Source organism: Drosophila ananassae, chromosome XL (assembly GCF_017639315.1).
Source record: "Drosophila ananassae strain 14024-0371.13 chromosome XL, ASM1763931v2, whole genome shotgun sequence".
Taxonomy (NCBI): Eukaryota; Metazoa; Arthropoda; class Insecta; order Diptera; family Drosophilidae; genus Drosophila; species Drosophila ananassae.
Window position 1 is genome coordinate 10,168,847 of NC_057931.1, and position 26,510 is coordinate 10,195,356.

General features: G+C 41.5%; 3 protein-coding genes across 15 annotated transcripts in view; 1 reads left to right on the forward strand and 2 right to left on the reverse strand.

Annotated features, from left to right (window-relative positions):
* On the reverse strand, nt 1-10,527 carry LOC6504672 (double-stranded RNA-specific editase Adar). Of its 12 annotated transcripts, none has more exons than XM_032453115.2 (13): nt 10,436-10,527; nt 9,817-10,011; nt 8,458-8,582; nt 5,655-5,742; nt 5,392-5,540; nt 4,440-4,734; nt 3,576-3,758; nt 3,184-3,464; nt 2,929-3,079; nt 2,163-2,328; nt 1,176-1,275; nt 623-1,102; nt 1-558 (listed from the first exon to the last, which is right to left on the reverse strand). In XM_032453115.2, the coding sequence occupies exons 3-13, from the start codon at nt 8,491-8,493 to the stop codon at nt 460-462; spliced, it is 2,028 nt and encodes a 675-aa protein (XP_032309006.1). In that variant the 5' UTR covers nt 8,494-8,582; nt 9,817-10,011; nt 10,436-10,527; the 3' UTR covers nt 1-459. The 12 variants fall into 12 exon arrangements, with proteins under 12 accessions (XP_032309006.1, XP_044573118.1, XP_032309005.1 ...); XM_044717183.1 differs by having other exon boundaries at nt 10,359-10,498; XM_032453114.2 differs by having other exon boundaries at nt 10,347-10,498.
* LOC6504840 (flocculation protein FLO11) lies at nt 7,871-24,472 on the forward strand. 2 transcript variants are annotated; one of them, XM_014904341.3, is made up of 3 exons: nt 7,871-7,978; nt 20,220-20,432; nt 20,488-24,472. In XM_014904341.3, the coding sequence occupies exons 2-3, from the start codon at nt 20,236-20,238 to the stop codon at nt 24,170-24,172; spliced, it is 3,882 nt and encodes a 1,293-aa protein (XP_014759827.1). In that variant the 5' UTR covers nt 7,871-7,978; nt 20,220-20,235; the 3' UTR covers nt 24,173-24,472. The 2 variants fall into 2 exon arrangements, with proteins under 2 accessions (XP_014759827.1, XP_001966431.1); XM_001966395.4 differs by lacking the exon at nt 7,871-7,978 and adding an exon at nt 15,313-15,650.
* LOC6504671 overlaps nt 24,468-26,510 on the reverse strand; it is a 6,855-nt gene continuing 4,812 nt past the window's right edge. The window contains exon 7 of the mRNA XM_001966396.4: nt 24,468-26,491. Coding sequence (XP_001966432.2) covers nt 24,566-26,491 — 1,926 coding nt within the window. The 3' untranslated portion in view covers nt 24,468-24,565. The remainder of the gene's footprint in view (nt 26,492-26,510) is intronic.

The window sequence follows — 26,510 nt, forward strand, 5'->3', positions numbered from 1 at the left end:
TCGGTTTATGCCAATTTTATTCATACAAAATATTCAACAAAAAAATAATATTAAAAAAAAAAAAAACACATAAAATATATATATTAAGGTAATTTAATTGATTTCAAAAAAACGCCATAATACTCCTTTACTCAGTTCCAGCATAAAAACTACATTCTATTCTATAAATATTCTAGAGCCGTTTTCCATTATTCGAGCAATAGCATCATTGTGCTTGCCATTGAGATTTTTGGGACACAAGTTTCGCTGTTTTTGCTTATTTTGTTCATTTTGTCTTGTTTTATCCAGTTGGTTTTGTTCAATTTGTTGATTTTGATGATTTTTTTGCACCAAACTTATTTTGCATTCTACATACGATTTGTTACTATAAGCTATTGCTTCTAACTCTATTAATTGCTTGTTGTTGCATTTGTCTTTTTTAAACATTTCATTTCCCATAGGTAGAGCAGTTGAATGCAGTCATTCGTTGAGTCCGAACTCGTCTTGTTCGATCGGTTTCTTCAGCCAGCTGCCCAGATCTTCTCGTTTAAACGCGGAAAACAGTTCTAATTTAGCGGTCTACAAAGGATTACATATAATAATATTAATATAAATTAAGAGAAATATAGTATATGTTATCCACCTGATAGTCTTTGACATTAGCCTTCGTTTGACCATAGTCTGTGGTCACTTTGCGCACCAATATACCCGGCAGATTCTTCATCAAGAATCCGTATTTAACGAAAAACGCCTGCTTGGTGATACGCGACACCTGACCACCAATGGTCCGGCCAGTCAAGGAGTTAACCACCTCCAGTTCCGTATCACCGATGGTCCAGTTAATGCCAAAATTAGGCGCCTTGGCCTGGTTACGCGGCTCGGCCGATGTCACCAATGCCAGACGGGGCTTATTCAAATGATAGGGCGGCGGCAGGCCTTGGATGGACTTCTCGATCCTACCGCATACAGCCCGGTACATGTGCTCTGGGTGCAAAAGACTGCCCAGGACAATAGAATGCAGGTACACTGGTTCAATTATGGAAGACAGTAAGGAACCCTGTATACCCACAATGTTCCAGCGTGCGATTTTATCCGAGCACGACATTGTGAGCAGGCGTTGGCCCTATTTATAAAATATATATCATTAATATTTACTTTATTAAATTATTAAATAAATTAGTTAATAGAATAGTCACCTGCAAAACGCCATCCCACGTTTGTATGCCATCGCTGCTTTTAACTGGTATTGTTCCTTCCCCGGACTCGATTTTCGTGCGCAACTGTCCACGGGCTTTTCTATAGTTGATTAGGTTTTATATTGTGTTTTTTTTGTTTTTTTTTTAAGTGTAAATGTGGGCGCGGCATTGTGTGTGGAAATGGATATGAAAATAGAATTATTTTGATTGTTTAAAAAGTTATTTCGTAACATGCCAAGTCAATATTATGAACAAAACATGATCAGTTCTTATTGTGGCTTACAACTAGACAGAACGAGAAATATTCACAGTAAAACTACATTTATTTTTTTTTTAGATTCTTAGAGAGCTACGATGAAATTTCAACCTGATGAAGTATTGATTTAAAAGGTCCTTGTTTCACACATTTTTTTCAAGAATTTATTATGCATTTTTTCAATGGCCAATTGGATTGTTACATTCGGGGGGAACTTACAATAGGGTTTTCAAAATAGAGTCTTAAAACAGACAGACAACTCAGTGTTGGAGGAGAGAGGTTTCAATTTCGAGTTATATATTTCATAATCTGAAGAGTAATATTAGCAAGATAAGAAACGAAATAAAAAATGTGAAAAGAAGAAACTTAATAGTACCCGGAATCATAACTTGTTTCTCTATACATTCATGCTTGTGTTCAGATTTTTGGAATGCCAATATATTCATACATATTCGAATACGTATATATATATTAATGCATCTTCTTCACTGCGTTACCCAGATTTTCATTCATTTTTTTTTTGTTTTTACAAAAATTAACAAATTAATCGATTAGTTCTCTACTTAATACTTTTGTCATGTAATTCTCTTTTCGGTTCTTTTTGTACAATTTTGTATATTCGGTTTGGTTTGTTTCGGTTTGGTGTATAGGAACATATGTAAAGTAATTCATTAAAAGTATATAGTAGCAAGTAGTTATAAAAGTATATATAATATATCGATTGTACCAACCTATTTGGATGTTTATCAACACCTGTGTCGTTTTCGTGAGGACTAAATATCCGTGCATCCCCACAAGGTGCTGTATTTATATACAAATGGAAATGTACCCCGGATTTTAGTTTATAAGGGTATTGCCCATCAGTATTCCTCACGAAAATCGACTGATATGCTGTGGCTAAATTTAAGAGAAAATTGAATAAGAGTAATCAAATATAAATTAAATGAAAACGTTTTAGATTTAGTTTCTTAAATTCTTCATTTTCTTTTCATTAATACACAAGGGGGTATATATATGAAAAGAATCTTTTGTTTTTTTTTTTTCTTTGGGTATATATATAGTATATATCTTTCTTTTTGGTTTTGCAATAAAAAGTGGGGAAGTGGGGGAAAAGCATACCTATAACATGGTTTTTTTTTTAAATAAATAAATACATAAGTAGTCGGTGATGAGGTCTACAGGATGTCTAACGAAGTGGAAAAATTAGAATTCAATGCCAATTGAAAAGAAAGAGTTAAGTGGGCTTTCGGGAATATGTCTAGATGCCCTACGAATTCAGAAAAAAAAACGGTTAGCACTTCTTGATTATATTCTAGAAATGAGTATTATCTTTTTGCAGGATTTCAACAATGTTTTCTCTCTTTTCGTAAGACTTTACAATTCAAACTATATGCTAGACTAGATAGGGCTTTCTCACTTAAGACTATATGAGCTCTATGAGATATATGTATGTATGTATGTATGGAAAAACTTGGCTTAGGCATCAAACAACTATACCCTGATTGCACTGAAGATCCAGCTGGGCATATAAGTACTTGAGGAGACACCGCCTGGACACGATCTCGGCGTGGGAATCGTTCAGAACAGCTCCGTTCACGCTCATATGTTCGCCGCTTACGCACTTGGTGCCCGTCGATACCGAAATGACCTAAACGAATGGAAATTGTTGTAATTCAAAGTGATCATGTATCGGAATAAAGGCAATAGTTAAAGGTGACTAGCTAGTGTGTAACTAGCCAGTTAGAAACTCACTTTGGCCTCGCAAAAATTCATGTTTTCAGTCATTACAATGCCAGCCAATACCTTTCGCCGCGAATAGGCCTCCTGACCCTTGATCACCTCCATGAACTTCTCCAACACCAGACGGCCAATGGTGTCCGCATGGATCTGGGGCAGTTCCATGGACGATGACTTGTCGTCGATGGGCAGTGGCACGTTCTTTTGTGGCACCACCATCGGGCTATACGAGATGTTGCAGAGCGAGGCCAGAGCCGCTTTGGCAGCTGCATTCTTGGCCAATTTCTTAGAGGGACCTGGAAATGAAAGAGAAATATTAATATCCGGTACTTGGCAAAGGAATGAGAGGTGTGTGTTTAAATCTCTATATCTCAGAGACTATGCCCTGTACTGCCGCAGACACTCACCTGTCCCATCGAACTTCTTCTCGTTGATCGTCACTGTCATCTTAAAGCGGCAGTTGTTCTGAGCTCCATCGATGTTAATGCACTCGAAGTTGACGTCGTTGAAGAGTTCGTAGAGGAGCATCACAGGGCCCTTGTCCGGTACTTTCTTCTGGCCATCGACCGTGATGGCGCTCTTGCTGACATCTGGATATATAGAAGGAAGGTGATGGATTAAAGTCGGCTGATCGGCAGTCTGATTGGCTCTAACTTATCGTCTAAACTTATGTCACACACTCATACGCACACGCAGAAGTTTCTTTAATTTGTTTTTTTTTTTTTTTTAATTAATCTCCAACCAACATACAAGAAAAGAAATCAACAGAGAGGCAAGGAAAAAACACATATAGTTATAAATTATATTGCAGTGTTTCAAAATAATTATTTACAAACGAATAAAAAGCATTTTGATTTGGAAACCTTTGAAGACATGTATAAACTACAGGGCATTGTAATTAAATAATATTTAAGCATTAAAATCATTTTTTACAGGCAGTTTTTTTTTCATAAAAAATTAATAGAAAAAATCTGTTTTTACTTTACAAGAACTGCAATAAAAAAGTTAAGCCAACACACATAAAACAAAAATAATTAGGGCCTTCCATTTCTACTCTTTTTGTATTTTTGAGTAAAAATGAAAAAAATTATCAATTTTTTATTTGAAATTAATTATTTTTGCAAATTGAATTTGTGGGTTATTGTGGAAAAGTCAATCATATTTTGTCATATTTTGTTTTAATGGTTTCGCAATAAATTATAGGATTAAATAATAAATTAAAATAATCGAACAGAAGAGGAAATAAACAAAAAAAAATCACTAATACTTGCTCTGACTCATGCAAAACATTTGAAGACGCAACGTGGGTTGTTCAAGCGAGGTAAGGTTGGATTTTTCAGTCAACATCAACGTCTGAATGTAATCGACCAATTTCTGATTGGACATATTTTCAATACCATTTTCGAGATGCTCGTCGCTGGTAAAGTCCAAGTTGCCCGATGGCTTCAGTGGCGACAAGACGGCTCCGTCCTTAAATTGTATAAAGCTACGCAGTGCCGTGGCAGCAGCTTCGATGCGAGCTACTTTTTTACTGCGACCTTGGCCCATGTACTTCTGTCCATCGACCTGTTATCAAAAAAAATATTAAAAATTTAATATTAAAGTTTTAGGATTGGTAGGAATCGTTTAAAGTGGTCTGCGCATCGATAGTTTTAGCCTTTTTAGTTTCAAGAGCTACCTAACTTGTTTCCCTTTTTTCAAAATTGATTTTTTCCATGTTAATGGGAATAGATTCTAGCCCGAGACCCGAGAAAAAGACACCCAACCCATTCGATGATTTGCATATCAAGTACTTGATTTATATTGACAGCGATATATAGCTTTCCAGGTCAATCAAAATCAGATGCGAATGCCCAACAACTGGGTAACAATTGTTTTTGTTTATTGCTGCATATACTAGTTGCTCTGTGATATTGGGCCTCGCGGTGGGCCAAACGGCCCTTAACGGCCAAATGTCATGCACACTTTATAGCCATTTACGGTGCTTGTTACCATATATGTAACAATAGATACCCCTGCCCAGGACCTCTAGACCATAGACCATATATATAACCCACATATCAGAGCCGTACAACCCCTATTGATCTATTGATATGCAATTTTTGTGTGTTTCGGCTCGCGTGGAATAACAATAGAAACAACGGACAAATAGTGACATTTTTTATTCGATTTCTAGCGACTCAAATGCAAATAGATCTAGTCCATACTAGTATTTAATCTCACCTCAACGGATATTGTAAATAAAGGTGCGTGCACCGGACCAGTCTGTGACTCCAATTTGTAAATCAGTCCATGTCTTAACTCATTTAGCATTGCCACCGTATTCTTCGGCTGTGGTATCCGCTCCTTGGTTGTTTTCTTTTTAGGTGGCACTGTATAGTATATAGTATAGTATAGTGTATAGTATAGTAGATCGCGTGTTATAGAGTGTTATAAGTGGAGAAAAGTGGGGAAAAAGTGGTAAAGTGGATAAAGTTTTTATTTACCAGCATATTTTGGCATATCATAGCGCCGCTTTTGTGGCGCTTTGCGGTTATAGCCATTCATGTTGATTTCGGATGGTGTTGTCACCGGCTATATGGAAAGTAGATGGATTACTATTTCGAATCAATTATCATTCTTTTAGACAACAATGTTTAAATGGACATGTACAGTACAACGAAAAGCATTCAAACATCCTTTTTTATGAAAAAGGTGTCCTTTTTTTTGTGTGTAGGTATGCCTTAAATATATTTTATTTATTTTTTTATTTTAGTTTGTTAGTCACATACATACACACAATGTATTTATTTTTTTTATTTAACATTTTATTTTTTTTTTGTATTATTTTTTTAGTATTACACACAACAACATCAATACTATATAGACAGTTATAACAAGACACTGGAAATACAAGAGAGCAACGAAAATTGTTGAACAAAAAAAATATTATAGACCATATCCTTTGAAAAAAAAAATAAAAATAATAAAAAAAATAGGAACAACGCACTTGAACCTAGAACTTATTCTTCAAGATTTCATGGCTTTAATTCAAAAAAAAAAAATAAAACTTACATTATATCTTTGGAAAGCCGTGAACATAAAACGTCGTTTGGTAAAAACTTTCGGTTTCTTGTTCACAAAGCCCTTGTGGGCATAGAAGTTCTGACGCTGATAGAAAACGGTGGAAGATCTGGCTACGCGCATGGCCTGATGGGGATATGATGATTTATAGCCCCCACGGCCAGCTCTATAGTACACTGGATACATATTAATTAACTAATTCTATAGTATATATTTAGAGAGAAGAATTATCCTGTTTGGATGGCTGCCTAGCTGGCTGTGACGATCAGGAGCGACTGACTGACGACTTTCGAGTTTCCCGGCTAAGCACTGACATTTAACTGACAACGACAAAAGCAATCTGCAGCTAATTTTATAGAAGGAACTGAAATTATTAAAAAAAAAAAAACAAAAAGCAAATATAAGGGAAAAAAAAGAAAATATGTCCACAGACATGTATGTATTTGAAGAGACATTCTTGTACGTGTGTATAGATAATTTGCACGGCTAGCTGATTATTTCGAGAAGCTCGATATTTTTATACCCTTTCTTCAGTGTCTTGAAGGGACTAGTCCCAGCACATGTGGCACTGTCTGTTAAATGTCCTAGAATCTAGAATCTAGAATCTGCAGAACAAAAGCAGAACCCAAGCAAGTTCACTAAACGAGGGAGAGTATGTCAGTTTCCTAATTTGGTCAAGAGTCTCTTCTAATTAATAGACTAATTAATTACAGGGTGTCTTCGGCAGCAGGCATGATCAGCATGAATGTTGAAACAACCTTGCTTTAATGGTATTTATCATTTATTCATTTAATTTGAATTGCTTTCTGGGGGGGGGCAAAGGATGGATGGACGGACGACACTGTCTGAAAATCGAGATGCTTGGCTATTGATAACATCGCATTTAGTGGATTAATGAAGACCATCACATATCCCAGCAGCAAATGGGCCCAGAAGGGGCATGAACGAAATGGCATTAAAGGCAAAAAAAAAAAAACAAAAAAAAAACTAAATGCAGAAAAAGATATATATTTGATGCCGGTGGAGCGGTTATTGCTGCAGCAGCTGCGGCAAGAACTCAGAGATGCATGAGTTGCATTTGCGTATCAAAATTTGCAGTAATCAACGCAACGTTTTCTAAAATAAATCTCTGCTTTTATTTCCATCCAATGTGTATTGAGTCTCCTCCTTTACACATTCACACATCTGTAGTTTTTGCAGTTTTCGAAAAATCTCTTTTGATGAATAAATATTTTTGGTTTTAGGTTTTTTGGAGGAATTGACGCCTTCATTCGCGTGGGTGTTTTTGCATTTAACAGCTGCTGCTCTTCCTTCCGACATCTCTTCAACACTGATTCTCAAATAAAACTAAAATATATATATAGTTAGATAAAAAAAAAATAGATAAAAATCAAGGTAGATAACGAACGTCCAAGTGCCCGTCGAGTGCCCATTAATATAATAGTATTTTATTTATTTTTTGATAAGAACAACTACATATCATATTTGGAAAAACATCGGTTGCCACCGAAAGTGTATCGCAAATAGGCTTGAAACTTAATTAAAAACTTATTAGCCTTAAAATTGTTTGCCGCCTTGTTTTTATTGGCCCCTTGAGAGAAAAAATGTGAATACAATGCAGAAATATTTATGCAACACCAGCAGCACCTGTGTGTCGAGTGTCATTCGTGTCGGACGTCTTGTGATGGTGAGAGTGGTGGAAGTCGGTTGTGGTCTAGTATCAAGATCATCTCTAAGGAACATGTGTGTAAGTTCTTTGCTAAATTAGTTCATAATTAGTTGGAATGCAAATAAAAAGGTGTTCTTCAAGCGAATGATTTCTCAAAACATGCAACACAACAGTCAGCCTCATGGAAAAAATACTAAAACTAGCTGGAAAAAAATCTATTTTCAAAATATATACTATTTTTCTGATTTAAGCAAAATCTGAAAGGTTTCTAGGGTTTTGAAAAAATACCATGATTTTCAAAAACCATATTTTGAGTTTTCAAAAAATACTAAAACCTATTTTATTTAATCCAAGATGCTTTTGAACATAAATTATTGATTAGACTAAGTTTAATTGTGAAAAATATTTGATAAGAAACAATTTTTTAAAATATGACATGCTTTTTCGTGCTTTACAGGCAGTTTTTTAGATTTTTTTTAGATATTACTTTATTATTTACATAAAGAAGTCATGGAAAATGATATATAAAGTTTGAATGACGATTTTCGTCTACTTACATGCTGGAGAGAATTGTTATTTGCGCTGTTTAACATGACTTTGGAATCGAATTTCACGTACTTTTTTATTTAATTTGATTTTATTGAATCTTTTTTTTTTTTTTTTTGGTGAAATCTGTTGTGCTCTATTGTTGGTTTGTTTGTGATTTGAAAATATGAGAAAAAAAGATCAACACCAATCTTTCAGAATTGCAACATCAAATTTTGTTATTAAACAAAAATCCAAAGAAACTATATATTATGGGATATAGATGAAAAATACTAGATATAAGAACTAGATATTAAAAAATTTGAGCGGCATTTTTAGGGGATGGACAGCAATATCCTCCATAATTCAAAAAAGATATGTATATAGAGATATATATGAGAGTATATTTATTAAAAAATTGTTTAAAATTGAACGAAACTAATAGCTTTACAGAATGCATAAATCAAAGAGGCTGAATCATGTTTCCTTCAAAAAATGTTTTTCGAGATTTTATACAAGCAAGTTCTAAGGGAAATATATTTAAAAATGAATGAAAAAATACATAAATGTTGGGCTGGAATTTGAAGAAGATTTAATTATTGTTCGGTTGATTTACTATTTTTTGTTGTTTTGGAATTTAATGGAGAGAAAAGGGAAAGAAACGCAATGGGCATGCTTGGCATTCGCATGCATGTAACATTTCCCTTACATACAAATAAGTAAGACATATTTACTTGTATGTTTTGGTTACATGATTTCATCGATTTTCGTACACAACACTCTCCTCTCTCTCAGGTCCGCCTCTGTCTTGGCATTACAACAACACAACCAAAAAAAATAGCAACAAAAACAAAAAAACTATAAGGAAACTAACAAGAATAAAAAAACAAGTGCATTGTATATATATAGTATAGTTCCCTACCTGCCTATTAGGTAATGGAATATATATTCTTCTAATGCCTTATGTTGGAAAAAAAAATGCAATTTTAAGGTTGGCAGTGGGGGCAGTAGGGGGGGGGGGGATAATTTTCCGCCGCAAATATACATAAAGGGGGTGGGGGAGCTGCCCCATGTGTCCTGCCCCAGGTGGATGCTGTAGTATGCCACCCTGCATTTCCGGAAAATCGAAATACACGATATTGACTGGTATTTTTTTACTTCTGTTTTTGTTGCATTTTTATTTATTTTTTTTTTGAAAAATTTCCCAAAACCAATATCTCTTTAGATATACATATATATCGGAAGGAATATATCGAAACATATATATGTATATATTTATATTATTGAATGTGTGTGTGTGTGTGTGTGTGTACACACACTTGCATAAAGTTTTGTGTTTTTTTTTTATTTTAGACCCATGGACTTAGTTTTTTTTCGATTCTACTGCATACCTTTTGTAATTTGTTTTTTATTTTTTAGCCTTTGCTTTTTTAGCTCGAGGAACGAGCTCTAATTATTGATTTTTACTTCGCCGCGTATCGGTAGTGTTTTCTTATTTTTGTTTTTCTTGCAGTTATTTTAACGCCGAATTGAACATTTTGCGGCCATCACTTTGGTTGGGCCTTTCAATATACGAATAGTTCCTCCTGATTTCACACAAAAAATAATGCAATTATTTAATTTAAAGCGGCACTTGGGGGATGAGGAAGAAAACGGTACAACACAAAAAAAAAAAATGGGAAATAGAAATGCAGAGAGCCAGCGAGAGAAACTCACACACTCACGCACGCACACGCAAATGCTCACGCACACACATACACACACACACACACACAAACACTCACACAGTTGTAGGGGAAATGGCTGCACCGTTTTTTTTTTGGCAAACAAAACAAAATGAATTTTATTTATTTTTTTTTCTGTTCTGTTCTGTGCGCGCTCCTCCCGGCTGGCCTTCCGTTTCCGGTTGATAGTTTATTACAAATGGGCCCACCGCGTCGCACTTTCTGCGCCCTATTTGTTTTCACGACGAAGCCAGAAATTGAGGCGATTAGAAAAAATAACAATGACCCTTCTCGTATCCACGGCGTTTGGCGTTCGGTATTATTGGGCAATCTGGATATCAGGCAGCGGTATTTCGATAAAAGCCCAGTCTATCGATAGTTACCTAAATGTACCAGCCTTTTCGATAGTTGGCCAGGAAATTTACCGTAAAAATACCAAAAACTTGGTATTTTCGATAACATTTTACTTACAGTAAAGTAAAATTTCCCTTGCTATATTATTTAATTGGCCAGATAGTTAGCTACACTAGATAAAAAAAATCATAAATTATATGCAATATATAAAAAACTTGAATATATTTCAAATGCAAACAAAAATGGTCACTTATGCTTACATTTTCTTTGTTTACTTTTACTTTTTACCTCATTTTTACTCTACCTGGCTACCGACGACTCTAACTTGGCCAATATCCACCCGATTCTGGAGCGGCATACCTTAAATGATTTCTGGATCGACTCTCTTTAAATCTGCATAAAAATCTGGAAACAAATTTTTGGATCCCATTTTTTCAATTTTTTCTTATGGACCCCCTTCGAAAATCAAGAAACCCCACATATTGGCCCTTGCGAAGGCCATATCTTGGCCAATATCCATCCGATTTTAAAGCGGGACACCTTAAACGAATCGTGGATCGATTCTCTTTAAATCTGCATCAAAATCTGGAAACAAAATTTTGGATCCCATTTTTTCGATTTTTTCTGATGGACCCCCTGCAAAAGTTTCAAAAATCAAGAAACCCCACATATTGGCTCTTCCGAAGACCATATCTTGGCCAATATCCATTCGATTCTTAAGCGGCATACCTTAAACGATTTCTGGATCAATCCTCTTTAAATCTGGATCAAAATCTGGAAATCAAATTTTGGATCCCATTTTTTCGATTTTTTCTGATGGACCCCCTGCAAAAGTTTCAAAAATCAAGAAACCCCACATATTGGCCCTATCGTAGGCCATATCTTGGCCAATATCCATCCGATTCTAAAGCGGGACACCTTAAACGAATCGTGGATCGATTATCTTTAAATCTGCATCAAAATCTGGAAACAAATTTTTGAATCCTATTTTTGAAAAATTTTTCTGGTAAAGGCTTAGAAAAAAGTTGAAAATTGAAACACTCTTCCTCCCAAAACAAGTATACCCTTCGCGAGAGTATAAAGACAATAATTGTTACGTTTGCTAAAAGGGGGCATCTTCTTGAGTGCCACCCGTTAAGTGTCTTTTTTTTTTTGGAAGCAAACTGGTCGCTTGGACTTTATATAAGACCCGAAGATACTCACCTTTCTTTGGGTTTATCTTCAAGATAAGCGTGTTTCTTTTTATATCACTTTTCAGGTACTTACGATTATTAAATAACATCGTTTTACTCTTGAGTGCCGGCTATCTAAATAGTGTGTTTATGATACGCCTCGGAATAAGGAAGAAATTAAAAGTCTTTTGACGACTTTGTGTTGTAATTGTGCGGCGACAGGAAGGATTAAATTGGATTCATGCTTCCCCCTGTAATTTGCAGCTAATTCAAAGGCTAATTATTAACGGCGATCGCTATATATTGATTGATCTTTACGGCTTGTTCAATTGTCGGATATTATTGGGCCGCAAACAAAAGACTTAAGCAACGAACTTGGCATTGCCGAGTGAGTTGTTTCGCTGAGTTTGTTTCCATTTGATTACCAATCGCCCTCAATGTTCAGTCCAGAATCGGATTAGCATTATTTTCGGGAGTGATGAAATAGGAAGGGGGCTGGCCTGATCTGGTTTCGGATCTGATTACATATATGTGTATACGAGCAGACATGCATTTGGAATTGGAATTGAATAATCTTGGCCACGCGATTGAATAATTTTCTTGGAATTTTTGCATACGAATTTTAACACTGTCCCAACAACAACAACTACAACAACATGGCCAATAAAAAAATAATAAACAGCAACAGTTTTGCCTCCGTTTTGTTTTCTGTCCGTTTTCTGTTTCACTTTTCTCTCCTGTTTTTTATTTTGTATTTTTTTTTTTTTTTTTGCTTTTTTGTGACGAAGGCAAATCCGAAATTAGCAAAGCAAACAGCACACGGAGAAAGTGAATGGCCGAATAAAGTAAAAGCATTTGGGGCGGGCATCCGCCGAGGGGGCGGTGGTGCAGGGGGTGGTGTTGGCGGCTCACCAGACAAGTGCCACTGCCAACGCCTTAACAACTAGCCGGCTTTTTTTTTATCAGAGAGAGAGAGAGAGGGACTCTTTAACTCAAAGAGTTAACTAGAAATTACTTTTTTATAATTGAAGCATCACTTTAAAAACAATAAACACTTACTTTATAAATTAAGAAGGCTTAAATAAATTAAAAACAATTTTTTTCAGCGACTTTTAGACCCTTGGCCGAGTTAATTTTTGCACAAACATGAAACATGTTGGCGGTAATTCATATTTATTTTTTTTTTTTATTTTTTTTTTTTTAGCTTTTGGGCGCGATGCTCCAAAGTTCCATTCCATGGCCCGAACCCCAGCACCCCTCTGGTGTATTTTTTTTTGGCCGTGTCATGTCATGAGTTTATGGGTTTTGTCATTTTTCAGTTATTCAGTGTTTCAGTTTTCGTTTTATTTAGTTTGGCCTGCCCTGACTTGGCTTTGTTGTTTGGTTTTCCGTGTTGCAATTTGGCCAAAATGTGTGTGTCTCAGTGTGTGTGTTTGATTGCTGACTTTTGCATAGACAGTCAAGGCGCAAGCTCAAACAGTAAAGCACTTGGAAAAACCTTACTTACCGTACAGTAACCCCCCCTCTGGGCGAACCAAGCTGAACCGAGCAGACGATTTTGTCGCGTCAGCGTTAAATTGTGTCAAATGTTGTCACACACAAAAATACAAAAAAAATACAAAAAAAAAAAAATAAAAGAAAAAGGTTGTGGTTTTAGACCCAGCCCCTCCATGGTTTCAGTTTGTTTATGTGCAAATGACAAATGTTACAAATAACCAAAAATCGCTTTAATTATTTCGAGCAAAACGTGCCAAGCGCAAAATGAACTCGAAACTCTGTCGCTTCATTTTGGGGGGTAACTTATGAGGGATATTTATCTTTTTTCTTAAAAATATATAGGTTATAAGCTGGACTGTTATACAAGCCAACATAGTAGATTTTTAAATATATTTCTTAAAAAGGTTTTAACTAAAAAAGTGGCTACTTCTTGAAGAAGTCATAGAAAGTAAGCTTAAATTTTAAATATTAATTATAACGAATTCAATAACTCTATTAATATAAAGTACTCCTTAAATCAATGAATTATAAAATTTAAATCAAATCCCTTAAATCAGTATTTATAATTTTAAATTATCATTTATAAACTAACTCTCCCTAAACCTTATTACTTAGTCTTTTAACAAAATCTTGAATTACTTCCTTGTTATTCAAAACCTCCAAACTAAATTCAATCAATTGATTAATAGCTTAGTTTTATAGGCTGTACTTTGTCTGATTTTTCAGATAAGCCCCAGATAGACCCTCGGGTCTGGACCCACCATTACCATGGCAGTACTCCCCTCGCCAGAGGCCACAGATCGACGTTAACGCTGAAGTTGCACTAATAGAAGTCAATCGATGGTGGAGTGGATGGATGCATTCGGGCCCATCGCTCTCCCAGTGCGTGGCCTCTTAGTTTTTATTTTCCTTACTATTATTTATTATGCAACCGGAGCACACAGACGACCACAATGGGCCGCATTGTAATACAAAACCAAATCAAATCGCATCGAATCGAGTCTGTTGAAAAGTGCGTTTCCAAGGCGGAGCAGAAAGCGGGAGAAAACCAATCGAATTTGTCAATGGGTTGGGGAAAAGAAAGAAAAAAAAAAGCTCAAACTCAATAAAAAATCAAAATAAAAAAGAGAAAAAAAAGGTGAAGAAGCGACAAGTGGTGAGTGGTTGGTGGCGATGGCCAAAGTGAAATGCTTGTGGCCGAAACCAGTCTGCATTTGTCAGCTGAATGCGGCAGAATGCTGTTCACCTTCCGTCCCAACCTCTCCCCTGGCTATCTCCACCCCCCCACCTCCCACCGCCACTCCTCTAAGCTCAACTATCCGCCCCTGAGTTCGCACAGTGTACTTGGTCAAGGCAATCCACACACACTTTGTAGTGATATCGAGCTCTGGTTTTCTGGTATTGTCTCTTGACTTTGTTATTGGTTTTTGAACTTTTTGTTGGCTTTTTTATTTTTTTTGGCTTGGTGACAGGTCACGCATCTAATCGGATAATGTGGAATCTCCTCAAGACATAAAATATCTGGCAGGTATGCAAAAATCAATTTGATTGATTGGCGATGTCTGGGAAACCTGATTATGTTTTGTTTGTACAAGAGCTTATGTTTTTATTTTGTTGGGGGACTTGGATAATAAAATAAATTGATATATCTTATAAATAAAATATTCAGAGAGGACTATTTAATTTATTTATTTAATTTCAATATAATATATTGGCTTAATATTTTTTAAATCCAAAATAAATCTTCTAAAATCCAAAACTATCTTTCATAATATTGGAAATAGCTTAAAATATAGACAAGACTTTAAAACTATGAATCTAGGCTAAGACAAAGATTAAAATTAGCTAAGACTCGTAAAAAATGCAAGCATAACATGCATTTAATAGGCTCTACACGATTTAATTTATTTTTAGTTAATAGTCCAACAAATTTATGCAATTGCCATGAAATGAGTTTAATAAAGGCAGCAATGTTGCGCCGAAGATCGAGTATTTTCTTGCTCTAACTTCTAGCCTTTGGAGACAGAGACTTCGAACTCCGGAGTCCGGACCATATACCGCATTGGCTCTCTGCTCTGTTCGCCGGAAAGAAAAAAAAGTGGCAACAACACCGGCAGCAGCAGCTCGGCAGCGAAGACTCGGTTTTGGGTTTAGTTCGCTGCGATCGCTCATTGAAAATGGTCTGCAGGCCGCGCATGCGCCAAAAACTTTCAAAACCGCCAACGAAACTCGAAAACGAACTGTCTCTAAATCTGAAATTGTTTTTGAATCTCTATCCGATTTTAAAGACGCGATTAAGATATCAACGCGATTAAGATTTAATTTCGGTTTTTAACAACAACGTTAATTTTTTATTTAATTATTTTCTGTGCTTTTTTGAAAGTTGTGAACACAAAAAAATAAAATCGATTTGTTTTTGTAGCTGTGCTGTGCCTGTGTGTGTGTGCCTTTGGTGTGGAGCTGCCGAAAATTGAAAATGTAATTGGAAATTGTTAGCCACAATTTGTATAAAAAAAAAAAATAAATTTAAGCCGGACTGGGGTGACAGGTTTTCGGGTCTATCGCTTCGAGGGAGGCGGCAAACAAAAGACTTAGGCAACGAACTCGAAATTCGTTAAATCGTAAATCGTGAATCGTGAATTGAATCGAATTGTATGCTGCACCTCGCATTGCAACGACCTTGACACAAGGCCAATGAAAATGAAAATCAGGTGCAGGTGCAAATACAGGTGTTTTACTTTTTTTTCACTCTTTAACTCTCTTTAAAGTAAAACCGTTTTCAAAGGCTAGTTCCTTTTAAATCAAGTTTAGTTAATAGTTTTTTTAATACCTTCAATAAAAAACTCTTTAAAAAATGATAGTTAAAAATGAAAACTCCAAAACAGTCTCTAAACCACTCCCCTTAAAATAATAATAGTAATCTTGAGAAAAACAACAATTTGCATAATTTTTCTGAAAAGTCACCAGCAGACTCCCTTAAAAAAAGAAAATAATAACAAGAAAACAATTTAAAATTTAAGCACAAGACAGCCTTTAAAGTGTCTTAATATTTATTATTATTATTATTGTTTTTTTTCTGTTTTTGTTATTTCATACATTTTGGTGGTGAAAGTGTCCATAAAAAAAGGGAAACAAAACACAGGCCACCAAACTGAAGAGTAGGCCCGAAGGGAGGGGGCTGACAGGGGGGTCTGGGCCATACACATGATAATAAAAAAAAACAATAATTAAGCATCTGCCGAGGCAAAAAATCAATCAACTGGGTAAAAGTGCCAATAAACAAGTCAAACAAATCCAAAATAAGCCCGAGACAGCGACGAAAAGTCCAAACCCGAATCAGAAATTCAATTCAAAAACCGAAAAGCCAGTTGGCCAAGTTAGTTGGTTCAGTTTCTGGGGCTAGTTGGTAGTTGGGGCTAACCGACTGGATGGCTGGCTTTTCCTGGCTGGCCGCCCAAAACAACATTCACTTGTCATATACAGTTTGGCTTAAATAGAATCCAAAAGCTGCAAACTGCAGGCCGCAAACTGCACTGCCAACTGAAGTTGGCCAAAAAGCCCGTTCAACTGGCCTGACGAAACAGGCGCCCAGTCAGTAGCCCGCGGTGTCTTGTTTTATTTTTTTATAATTTTTTTTTTTTCTCAAGTAAAAGTGGCAACAACTGATGGATTTTTTTGTTGGGATGATGGAGCTCTTTAATGCTGTCGTCTGACTAATCGGAGTGAGAGCAGCTCAGCGCCTGGGGCGCTTTCTCGTTGCCCAGAAATGGCCGGAAATGGCGTGAAAGATGCCTCAGCCGGACAGGTGACCTTCAGAGCCGGTTCTCCCAAAAAAAAGAAGATATAAATAAGTAAAGAAATAAACAAAATAAGAGGGAGATTTAAGTGGCCTAATTCTAAAAGTAATACCTCCTAAGACTATCATGGCTTGAAGTGTTTTTAAGCCTTAAATAAAATAGAGTTTCATTAAAAAACTATAACATTTTTCCCAGAATCTATTTTAACAACCTTAGTCGACCTTTAATCTTATTACATTTGACACAATTACGATTTAAATGTACCTTCGAATAACCTCCACTCCATCGTTGGCCACTCTTTCTGGCCAAGTTGGGTGGAGCTGGCCGGATTAATGGCCAGTTAATCAGTCTGACCTTACCGGGTTGTGAGGCCAAGTGCGCCTTTGCTCTTGATTGGGCCAAACTAAAAGGAAAAAAAACCTAATGAAGTGGCCGCTTAAAGCCAAGACAATTGTCTTTTGTCTTTTCTTACCAACTCTTCTCTGTTTTTTGCGCTTATTACTGTAAATTGTTGGCCAAAAGGGCAGTGGTGGTGACAGCCACAAGAGTTCATGGCTAAGCTCATTCAAGTCAAGGGCTAAAATCTATTTTTTTATTACTATAATTTTAGTTTAATAAAAATTGATTATTTTCTAGCAATTACCAGAGATTATTCAACATTTCCTAGAGACGAGATCAAGGCTTTTTCTTCATCCGCTTTCCGTCTTAATAACTCGGATCGGATAATGAAAAGCCAAGAAAAATCGAAATTGTAATGGAAATGAAAATGGAAAAATGGAAAAACGGAAAAGCAGAGCAATAGGCCCCCAATTAGTCGTATGTGTAGATGTCACAGGCATTCAATCCAAAACACTGGGTTATGAAGCGGTTAATAATATTTAATAGACGCCTGGAATTACTTAACACACAAACAAAAAAAAAAAAAACCAAAAATAATAACAAACTTAATTGTTACCACACATTGCTTTACTTTTTTTTTTGCTTTTCTGTTTTTTTTTTTTTTTAATGCGCTTCAGTGACGTCGTCGTCGTCGTCGTCATCTGGGGCTTACTGTGTTTTTTTTCGCTTTGGATTCGAAATGCACTCACCCAAGATTGACTCACATTTCGTGCCGCAATGGCAACAAATTATTTGCGTTTTGATTACACGGCCAATAGCCATACACACACTTACATACTTATATGCATAATAATAAAAAAAAAAGTTATAATAAAAGAGTTAAACAAGGAGTCACGCACACAAAGCCAAAGTCTATTATAAAATTTAAATGCATTTTCCAAACCATTTTTGGTGTGTGGTATGCAAAAATATAAAATTGCGTATGATAATATGTTTTTTTTAAGGAAGAGCAACTCAATTAATATTGGGTTAAGGGTTTGCCAAGGGGGGAGACTTAATTGAGATTTAAAACATATTTATTAGATAAGAGTTTATAAATGGCAAGGGTTTGGAAATATTTTTGTGGAGAGTGCTTTCTTTCTTTTCTTTTTACTTAAAAATCATTTAAAAATGTTTTAAGCTTCTTTAAAAAAAATTAAACATCTCCCTTAAACATTTTTTAGATATTTCTTTAAGGTTTGAATATTTTTAGAATATTCTTTTTAACCAAAATAGAATTTAAATATAAGTTTCTATATTTAAGTCTATTTCTAAGTACAATACTAAAAATTCCAATTCTTTAAAGATTAAACTACAAAAATAAAACCCTCTTACGGAAAACTACCTGTAGTTTAATAAATACAATTAATTTGGACCGAAAAACTCACTTAATCCAGCCGAGTGAATGGCAGAAATGTGTTAAATAAAAAAATCTGAACTACTATAAGTGAGACTTCGTGAGACTTGTTAATGATCGCACACTAGAAATTAATGTCAAGCCATCTGCGAGTGCCATTTGGCACTATTAATGTTGGCCGGCAGAGTGGCAAGAGGCCTGAACCAGAGAGATATCTCAACCGACAGCATTCCAGTGGTACTTTGAGATACAAGATACAAGATTCCCTGAAGTCTCCATCGGCATAGACTGCAGTTTGTTGTTAGAATGCCTGTCACGTAGACTTGGTTCACATTCAGTACAGTTTACTTTGGCTAAAGTGGAATGAATAGCTTTGGCCATAAGTGGTTCAAACGCTTGATGTTGTTGTCTTTTGACCAGATTATCTAACAGTTCATTTTCGCTAACGGCTTCGCCAGTGGATGGCCGGCAACATCGTCATCATCGCCGTCATCGACTTGGGCATCAGAGCATTTTGGCATCAGAGCGTCATCGCTTTCTACGCCACTCATTAAATTTATGATTTAACTACGGCAATTAAGTGAAAATTAAATGCTTCGATAGGTCCGCCACTTCACTTTATACTCGACTCTGTGATAAATTGTACGAGATCTCCGCCGCAGGCTACAAAAAATTCAAAATTTTCCCATTTTCCAAACCAGTTGCATCATCATCCTGAGACTCAGACTCCTGCTAGGATGGCTCTTGCATCATATCTCTAAGATTTATTTTCTATTTCATAATTTTTTCTATTTCATGAATATATATGTAATATTTTTTATATATTTTTTTAGCACTTGTCACACATATTTGTCGCTGTCTGTCAAAAATTTGTCATGCATTTCATTTGATTTCTTTCTCAGTCGGCTGGTTCGCCTTTTCCTGGGCGGAAATTTTTTTGTTTGTCTCTCACTCCGCTAACTCGCCATCTGTAATTGTGTAAAAAATGGCTAAAAAATAGGGGAAAAAAACTTAAGCTAAGAGTAAAAAAAAAAATAGTTAAAAATCACCTATAAAGTCACCCGATTATTAAACAAGTTGATGGACGTTGATGAGGCTACCGAAGTGGAAGTGGTTTTCGGGTTTTCGATTGGGTCGGTGTGTCATTTAGTTAGTAAGTTAAAAAAAATGTAAATGATAATTACTATTACTAAAAAATATTTTAAATTAAAAGTGAGTGGTGGTTTAAAAAGTATAAGTGATAGGTTTCCCACTTATTGGGGGGTTTCTTGAGGGGAATCTTAAAAATGTCTTAACAAAGTTTACTTTTTTTCTGTTTGGAAATAAATTTCGAAACTATTTACTTTAAGCTTTAAAATTAATTAAATAAACAACTTGAAAGGATATCTTAAATATTATATTAAATATTAATTAAAAAACTACAAACAAAAGTAAGAATTATTGATTTTTTAACCTCCTAAGATAAAAACGAAACAATTTAGTAAGAAACTATTTTTTTGACTTTCCCTTTCTTAGCACCTGGACGAGCAGGATGCTCCGTGAGTGCCTGGCGCTGATCGCCCTCCTCCAGCTGGCGGGGGGCGTGGCGCGGGCACTGCCCACCATCCAGGGCGGGAATGCCAGGCAGCAGCTGGACAAGAGCTTCTTCCAGCCCCCGGAGATCGAGCAGACCATCGACGAAGTCCAAAAGATACTGGCCAACGATCCTGCCCTGCCCAGACTAACGCGGTGAGTATGTAGGAGATCCTTTCGATGTCCTTTACTCAAGAAACATCCTTTCCAGGGGCGAGATCGAGGAGCTGTATGAGAAGGTGACCCGCGAGGAGTACGAGAAGAGTCTGGAAGCCGGAGACATGAGCCGGGCGGACAGCATGAGGGCCCTGATGCTGGTGCTTCCCTTCAACACGGACAACAACACGGAGGAGAACCTCCAGGAGCTGTACACACGTCCCCCGGTTACCCGGGTGATCGATGCCTATACCCCGCCCGATCCCGTCAAGTTTCTAACCCCCGATCCCAGTGCTCTGCCGAGGAGCACGGTTCCCGGGGGTAATCCCGCCGTGGCAGCCACCACTTACAAGCCACCCTATGGACTGCCCTATGGCCAGGGAAATCTTCTCCAGCAACAGCAGCAGTTCAGGCCCATGCCAGCGGCCACCACCTATCACCCGCCTGCCCCGCCTCCGGTGGTGTATCAGGATTTCAAGCCACTGACTGCCAAGTCGCCGTCTTCCTCCTCGCCGGCTCCCAATCTGGCTCCTTCGGCGGGTGGGGGCGGGAGATTCAGCTCCCACTACAGTGCCAAGAACGCCCAGTTCCTGAGGAAGCCCAAGCCGGTCCAAGCCCCTGCCTCCAGTACGGTGAAGCCTGTGGCGGATATCCTGGAGAGTCTGGGCATAGTCTCGGGAGGATCGGAGGGGGCCCACAAGAGGTACGCCCTGGACGACTACTATCCGGCGGAGAGTGCTCCGCAGCCCTCGGTGGTGGCAGTGGCCGACCTGCGGGGTCTCCAGGGAGCCCGCATCCGTCCGGAGGCGTACTCCAACTTCAAGCCCCTGAACATCGGCGAGGAGTTGCGGGTTAAGCCGGAGGTGGAGGGCTACCTGACCCGGTTCGGGATCGTGAAGAAGCCCAAGGCCCTCAAGAAGGAGGCCAAGCCCACGGAGGAGCCCACTGGCGCCCACACGGAGCTGTCCACGGCCACCGCGAAGCTGCCACTTCAGGGCAATGCGGAGCTGGCCAAGCTTCTGGAGAATCTCCAGGAGCTGGAGCGATTGCAGGCCCAGCAGGCGAAGAGGAAGCCACCAAGTACGACTACCACCACTACCACTCCTCGCCCCACCACCACTAGTACCACCACCACCACGACAACCACCACAACTCCTGCTCCCGTCCAGCTCATAACCCACGGGGAGCCCATGCTCATTGAGGCGAAGAAGCCCCGGCGGAGGATCGATCCCAACATAGACCTCAACTTCGCCAATGGAGGGAACCAGCAGGCCACCAGCACGAACGAGCTGTCCAAGCTGTTGCAGAATCTCCAGGAGCTGGAGAAGCTGCAGATCAATCCGGAGAACGTCATAAAGGCGGCCAATCCCAGTCCAGGACTACAGGCCCTGAGCAGCAGGTTCACCAGCACGAGCACCACCACCTCCTCCACGACGACGACCACGACACCCTCGCCGGCCCAGAGGGAGGCCCTGGAGCTGCAGAGGATCCTCAAGCAACTGCAGCAGTTGGAACAGAAGCAGAGGACTACCACCACTAGCACCACCACCAGCACCACGTCGAGACCCGCCAAGAACGGAGGCCTGGGCCTGGGAGCCGCCGATCTCCTCCAGCTGCAGCGCCTCCTCAGCGACGACCGGGAACTGGAGAAGCTCTACGAGCAGGCTAGGAACGGGGCCAAGAAGAAGCAGTTGCCCAAGACCACCACCACCAGCACCACTACCAGTACAACCACCACCACCACGACCACCCCACGACCCACTGCCTCCGTGGATCATGCCCAGTTCGAGGCTCTGATCACCAGGGTGCAGCAGCTGGAGCAACTGCAGCAGCCCACCACGCCGCCCAACTTTCTCACGAGGAACATAGCCGGCTCCAGGACATCCTCGGGAGTGAGCCTGCCCAGCAACGACTTTGCCCACCTCCAGGACATCTCGCCCACCGCCTCCTCGCTGCCCAGCGGCTCCGGAGGCGTGGAGATCTCCACAGCGGCCTCCACGTCCAAGCAGAGGCAGCGTCCTCTGAACAACTTCGAGCGGAGCAACGGCCTGTTGCTCCAGGACGAGGTGCATCCCCAGGACTACGTCCAGTTGCAGAAGCTCCTCAGCAAGGTGCAGGAACTGGAGCGGGTGCAGCTGAAGACAGCCGATCCCCACCAGCAACTGGTCACAGCGGCTTCCGTGCGGACTCCGGATGTGAAGAGCCTCCAGGGAGCACACATTGTCTACGCCCAGCCGGCCAAGGAGCAGGATCTGGTGGAGCACGAACCCGAGCCGGAGCTCAAGTTGGACTTGCCGGTCTACAAGAAGCCTCTGACCCCCACGCCTGTCCCCTCCGCATCGCAGACTTCCAGCGAGGAGCTCCGGGAACTGGCCATGTCGCAGCCGGCTCATCCGACACAGCAGAAGGGCCAATCCTCTGGAGACTTTGGCCAGCTGCAGCAGTTCTTCAGCGGCCTGGAGGACGTGGGCGAGCGGCAGAGCTACCAGCACATGCAGCCCATCTACAAGACGGTGCCCAGCACCTCCCCGCCGGCTCCACCCCGCTTTGTGCCCTCCAAGAAGGTGACGCCTCTGAGCTCGGGTCCCCGGAAGGCGGATCTGGAGGAGCTTCAGAAGCTGCTCTACAACACCCAGCAGCTGCAGAAGCTGGGCGTGGCCCTGCCCCACGAGCTCTCCCAGCAATTGGAGAGCCAGCTGCAGGCCACCTCCTCCTCCACGTCCACGTCCTCGTCCACCACCAGCACCACCCCGGCTCCGACGCACGACACCTCCTCGCCGGCGGTCTTCTCGCTGACCACCATCCGGCCGAGGATCAGACCCATTCCGGAGCCCCGGCCCAGCACGGAGAGCAGCCTGGAGCTGCCGGTGTTCAGCGCCACCAAGATCATAGAGGCGGCCATCAAGCGGGCGGCCAACCGGATCGGAGTCAGCACCGAGCTGGCGCCCATAACGATGGGCCTGGGTGTGGGTTTCCGGCGGCGCAGTGACGATGTCCTGGCCGAGGACGACCTGGAGGCGGGGGGAGGCGAGGCCCGTGAGGGCGAGCTCGATGGCGACCTGATGGCGGAGTTCAGCGAGCTGAACTACCAACTGGCCAAGCCGGAGACGCCCAAGGAGAAGCGGGAGAACTCCCCCGCCAGTGGCGGCAACCTGAGCGAACTGCAGCGTCTGATCAGTAACCTCCAGGAGCTGCAGCAGCTCAACGTGAGCCTGGACAAGGTCAAGGTGGTCACTCCCACGCCCAGTCCGGATGCCGCTTACCTACAGTCCCTGCAAAATGGCCAGGACGAGACCCTGAAGTCCCGGAGACAGAGCGAAAAGAATGAAACGGAGACGGAGGCGGCACCAGTAGCGGAAAAGGACAAGGAAACTCCGACGGAAACGGAAGTCCAGACCACCCAAGCGCCCACCAAGATCAGCTTGAGTCTGGGTCTGGACGATGGCGACATCAAGTCCTCGCCGGAGGAGACGGAGAGCAGCACCAGTGGCACGACCACCACCACTACCACCACTGAGGAGCCACGCAATGGATCCATCGACGACCTGGCCGACTCCTTCGGACCGGATCCTGTCAGCGAAGAGCCGCCGCCGCCAAAGAAGAAGAACGGCTTCTACTTCCTGGCCGATTGGAACTCCTTCCTGGAGGTGGGCGACGGCGACGACCAGGTGGTGGTCCGGCTCAGCCCGAAGATCGGCGACCCGCGTCTCTTCCTGCCCGTGAAGATACCCTCCTCCTAGGCGGAGATACTGGGCAGTAGCTGTACATATGTTCTCTATCTAGACTTCCGTCCTTTCCACCTCCACGTATCCACGTCCCTTCCTGTATCGTAATGTGTGTGTGTATTTATTGTAGTCACTGTCCCCGAATCCCCGTAACATATTTTTTTTGGGCTTAGTGTTTCGAGAGAGAGCGGGATCCGTGTCCGGGGATTTCTAAAAAATAGTCATAAGTCGGGCCTAGGCTGTAAGAGTCATTCAACCAGAATCGAGGTCGTGTAACTAGAAACTCTGAAATAAAAGTATATCTTGATTTAGTTACTTAACTAATTAATTAATTAATTAATTCATTAACAATTAACAGAGATACATAATTAACAAAAAATTAACAAAAAAGAATGGAAAGAAATCCTCTCAACACTTGATCCAAGGCTCTAGAAGTCCTGCCACAACCAGTTCGTAAAACGTGATCCTTCGCGACTGGACCACTGCCAGGCTGTACATGGCTCCTGGAGCCCTCCTGAGAGGCAATCGCATCGTCAGCAGCTGGAGGACCTCATCCTCCTGGCCAGAACCCTGCCGGGGAGCACGAAACACTGCAAATGGGACGAATCCCTGGACTCCACGATAGATCAGCACCCGTATCCTGCAGCAGCCCTCGACAAAGGCCAACAGCGTCTCGTCCCGCACCCGCAAGGTGGCCAGGTGACGGGCTCCCCTCTCCCCGGCCAGGGACTGGAAGAGGGAGCCGTTGACGTGGTGGATCTGGATGTGAGCCGCCGGCGCCGAGGAGGGAGTGGTGGGCGGAGGCCCTTCCGGGTCGGCGAGGTGGGTCAACCGGGCGTACAGGACCTTGGGACGGTAGTCGGGACCGACGGTGAGACGCAGGGTCTGCACAGGCCTCCAGTTGAGGGGCAAGAAGAGCTCCTCCTGCTGCGAGGCGGCCTCCTCCAGATCTGGCACGTCAGTCTGGAGATCGTCCTGCAACTTCCTGAGTCTCTCAATCACCGCGTGCAGTTTCTCGTCCTCGGGAGAGCCACAATTATGATTGGCCAGGGTCAGGACATCCACCAGAGCCTGCTCCAGGACTGCTGCCTCGTGCTCCTGCAGAGCTGCTCCGTTTTGGGCCATGCCCCGGAACTCCTGGCACACCGGGAAGATGAGCTGAGCACTCCGGGCAGCCAACACTTTCGAAGGAGTATCCGGCAGTGGTAGGGTGTCCATGTGGAGGTGTTCCAGCTGCTGGATCAGCTCCAGGAAGTCCTCCATCAGGTGCTCGTCGTAGAGATCGCTCTCCGGAATGCTCAACTGGATGATGTTCACCTCTGTCTGGAGCTGCCGTTGCAAGGTGTCTAGGAGGCGGTTCCTTATCCGTAGAACCTCCTCAGGATCCAGATCCTTTTCCCGGCTCAGCTGCCACTCTTCCCCCAGTTGGGATTCAATGACAGGTCGCTGAAGATATCGAAGGGCCTGCTGGTAGTTGGGATTCCCCAGGGAGGGACTCTTCCGGAGCTTCTCCTGCTCGTCCTTCAGACTCCTCAGGGTGGCCGTGGGAATGTCCATCTGCTCCGTGGTGTCCTGGCTCTCGCTCCTCCGCCAACTCACCAGCGTGGAGTGGAAATTGGAGCAATTCCAGCTGGCCTCGTCCTCGTCCTCCGCCATGTCGTGGCTGGTCATGAAAGTGAACTCCTTGCTGGAGCTCTGGTTACCCACCCGAAGAGCCACCACTTCGTCGATGGGGCCGCCTTCGAAGGCTCCGGCTGCCTGGAAGCCACCGCCGTTCCATCGATAGATCCTTGTCCAGCATCCCAGTTCGTTCACCAAAAGATAAAAGGTGTTTTCATCAGCCGGCACGGCGAAAACCCGACGCACTGCCTCCTGATCCGGGAGCTGCTTCAGCGTGAAGGTTGTTTGTAGCTTTTGGACTTGGTAGGGCAACTGAAGGATCCTGGCCAGCTGCTGGCAGAGGTTCCAATAGCTTTCCTCGACGGTTTGCCGGCGCAGTCGCTGCCCGTCCACCTCCGGCTGCTTCACGCGGAGCTTGTTGACCCTCCAACTGCCCGTGATCTCCTGCTGATCCCTGCCCCTCGCCCAGAGACTCCTCTGGTGCCAGTCCCCGAACTGGAAGCCGTTCAAAGGATGCCCTGCCTTCAGGGAAGGGGCATGGAGCTGGGCAAAGTAGAGGGGTGATTGGAGTAGGAGGGGTTCTGGGCCGTCCAAGGTGGCCACATCGCTCAGGTTGATGCCCTTAATGGGAGCTGTGGTCTCCAGAGATCCGCTCACATTTATGCCGGACAGGAAGAGTGGTGTGTCCACTTGTTGGGGCTTCAGGGGATTGGTCTGGTCGGGGGAGAGTAAG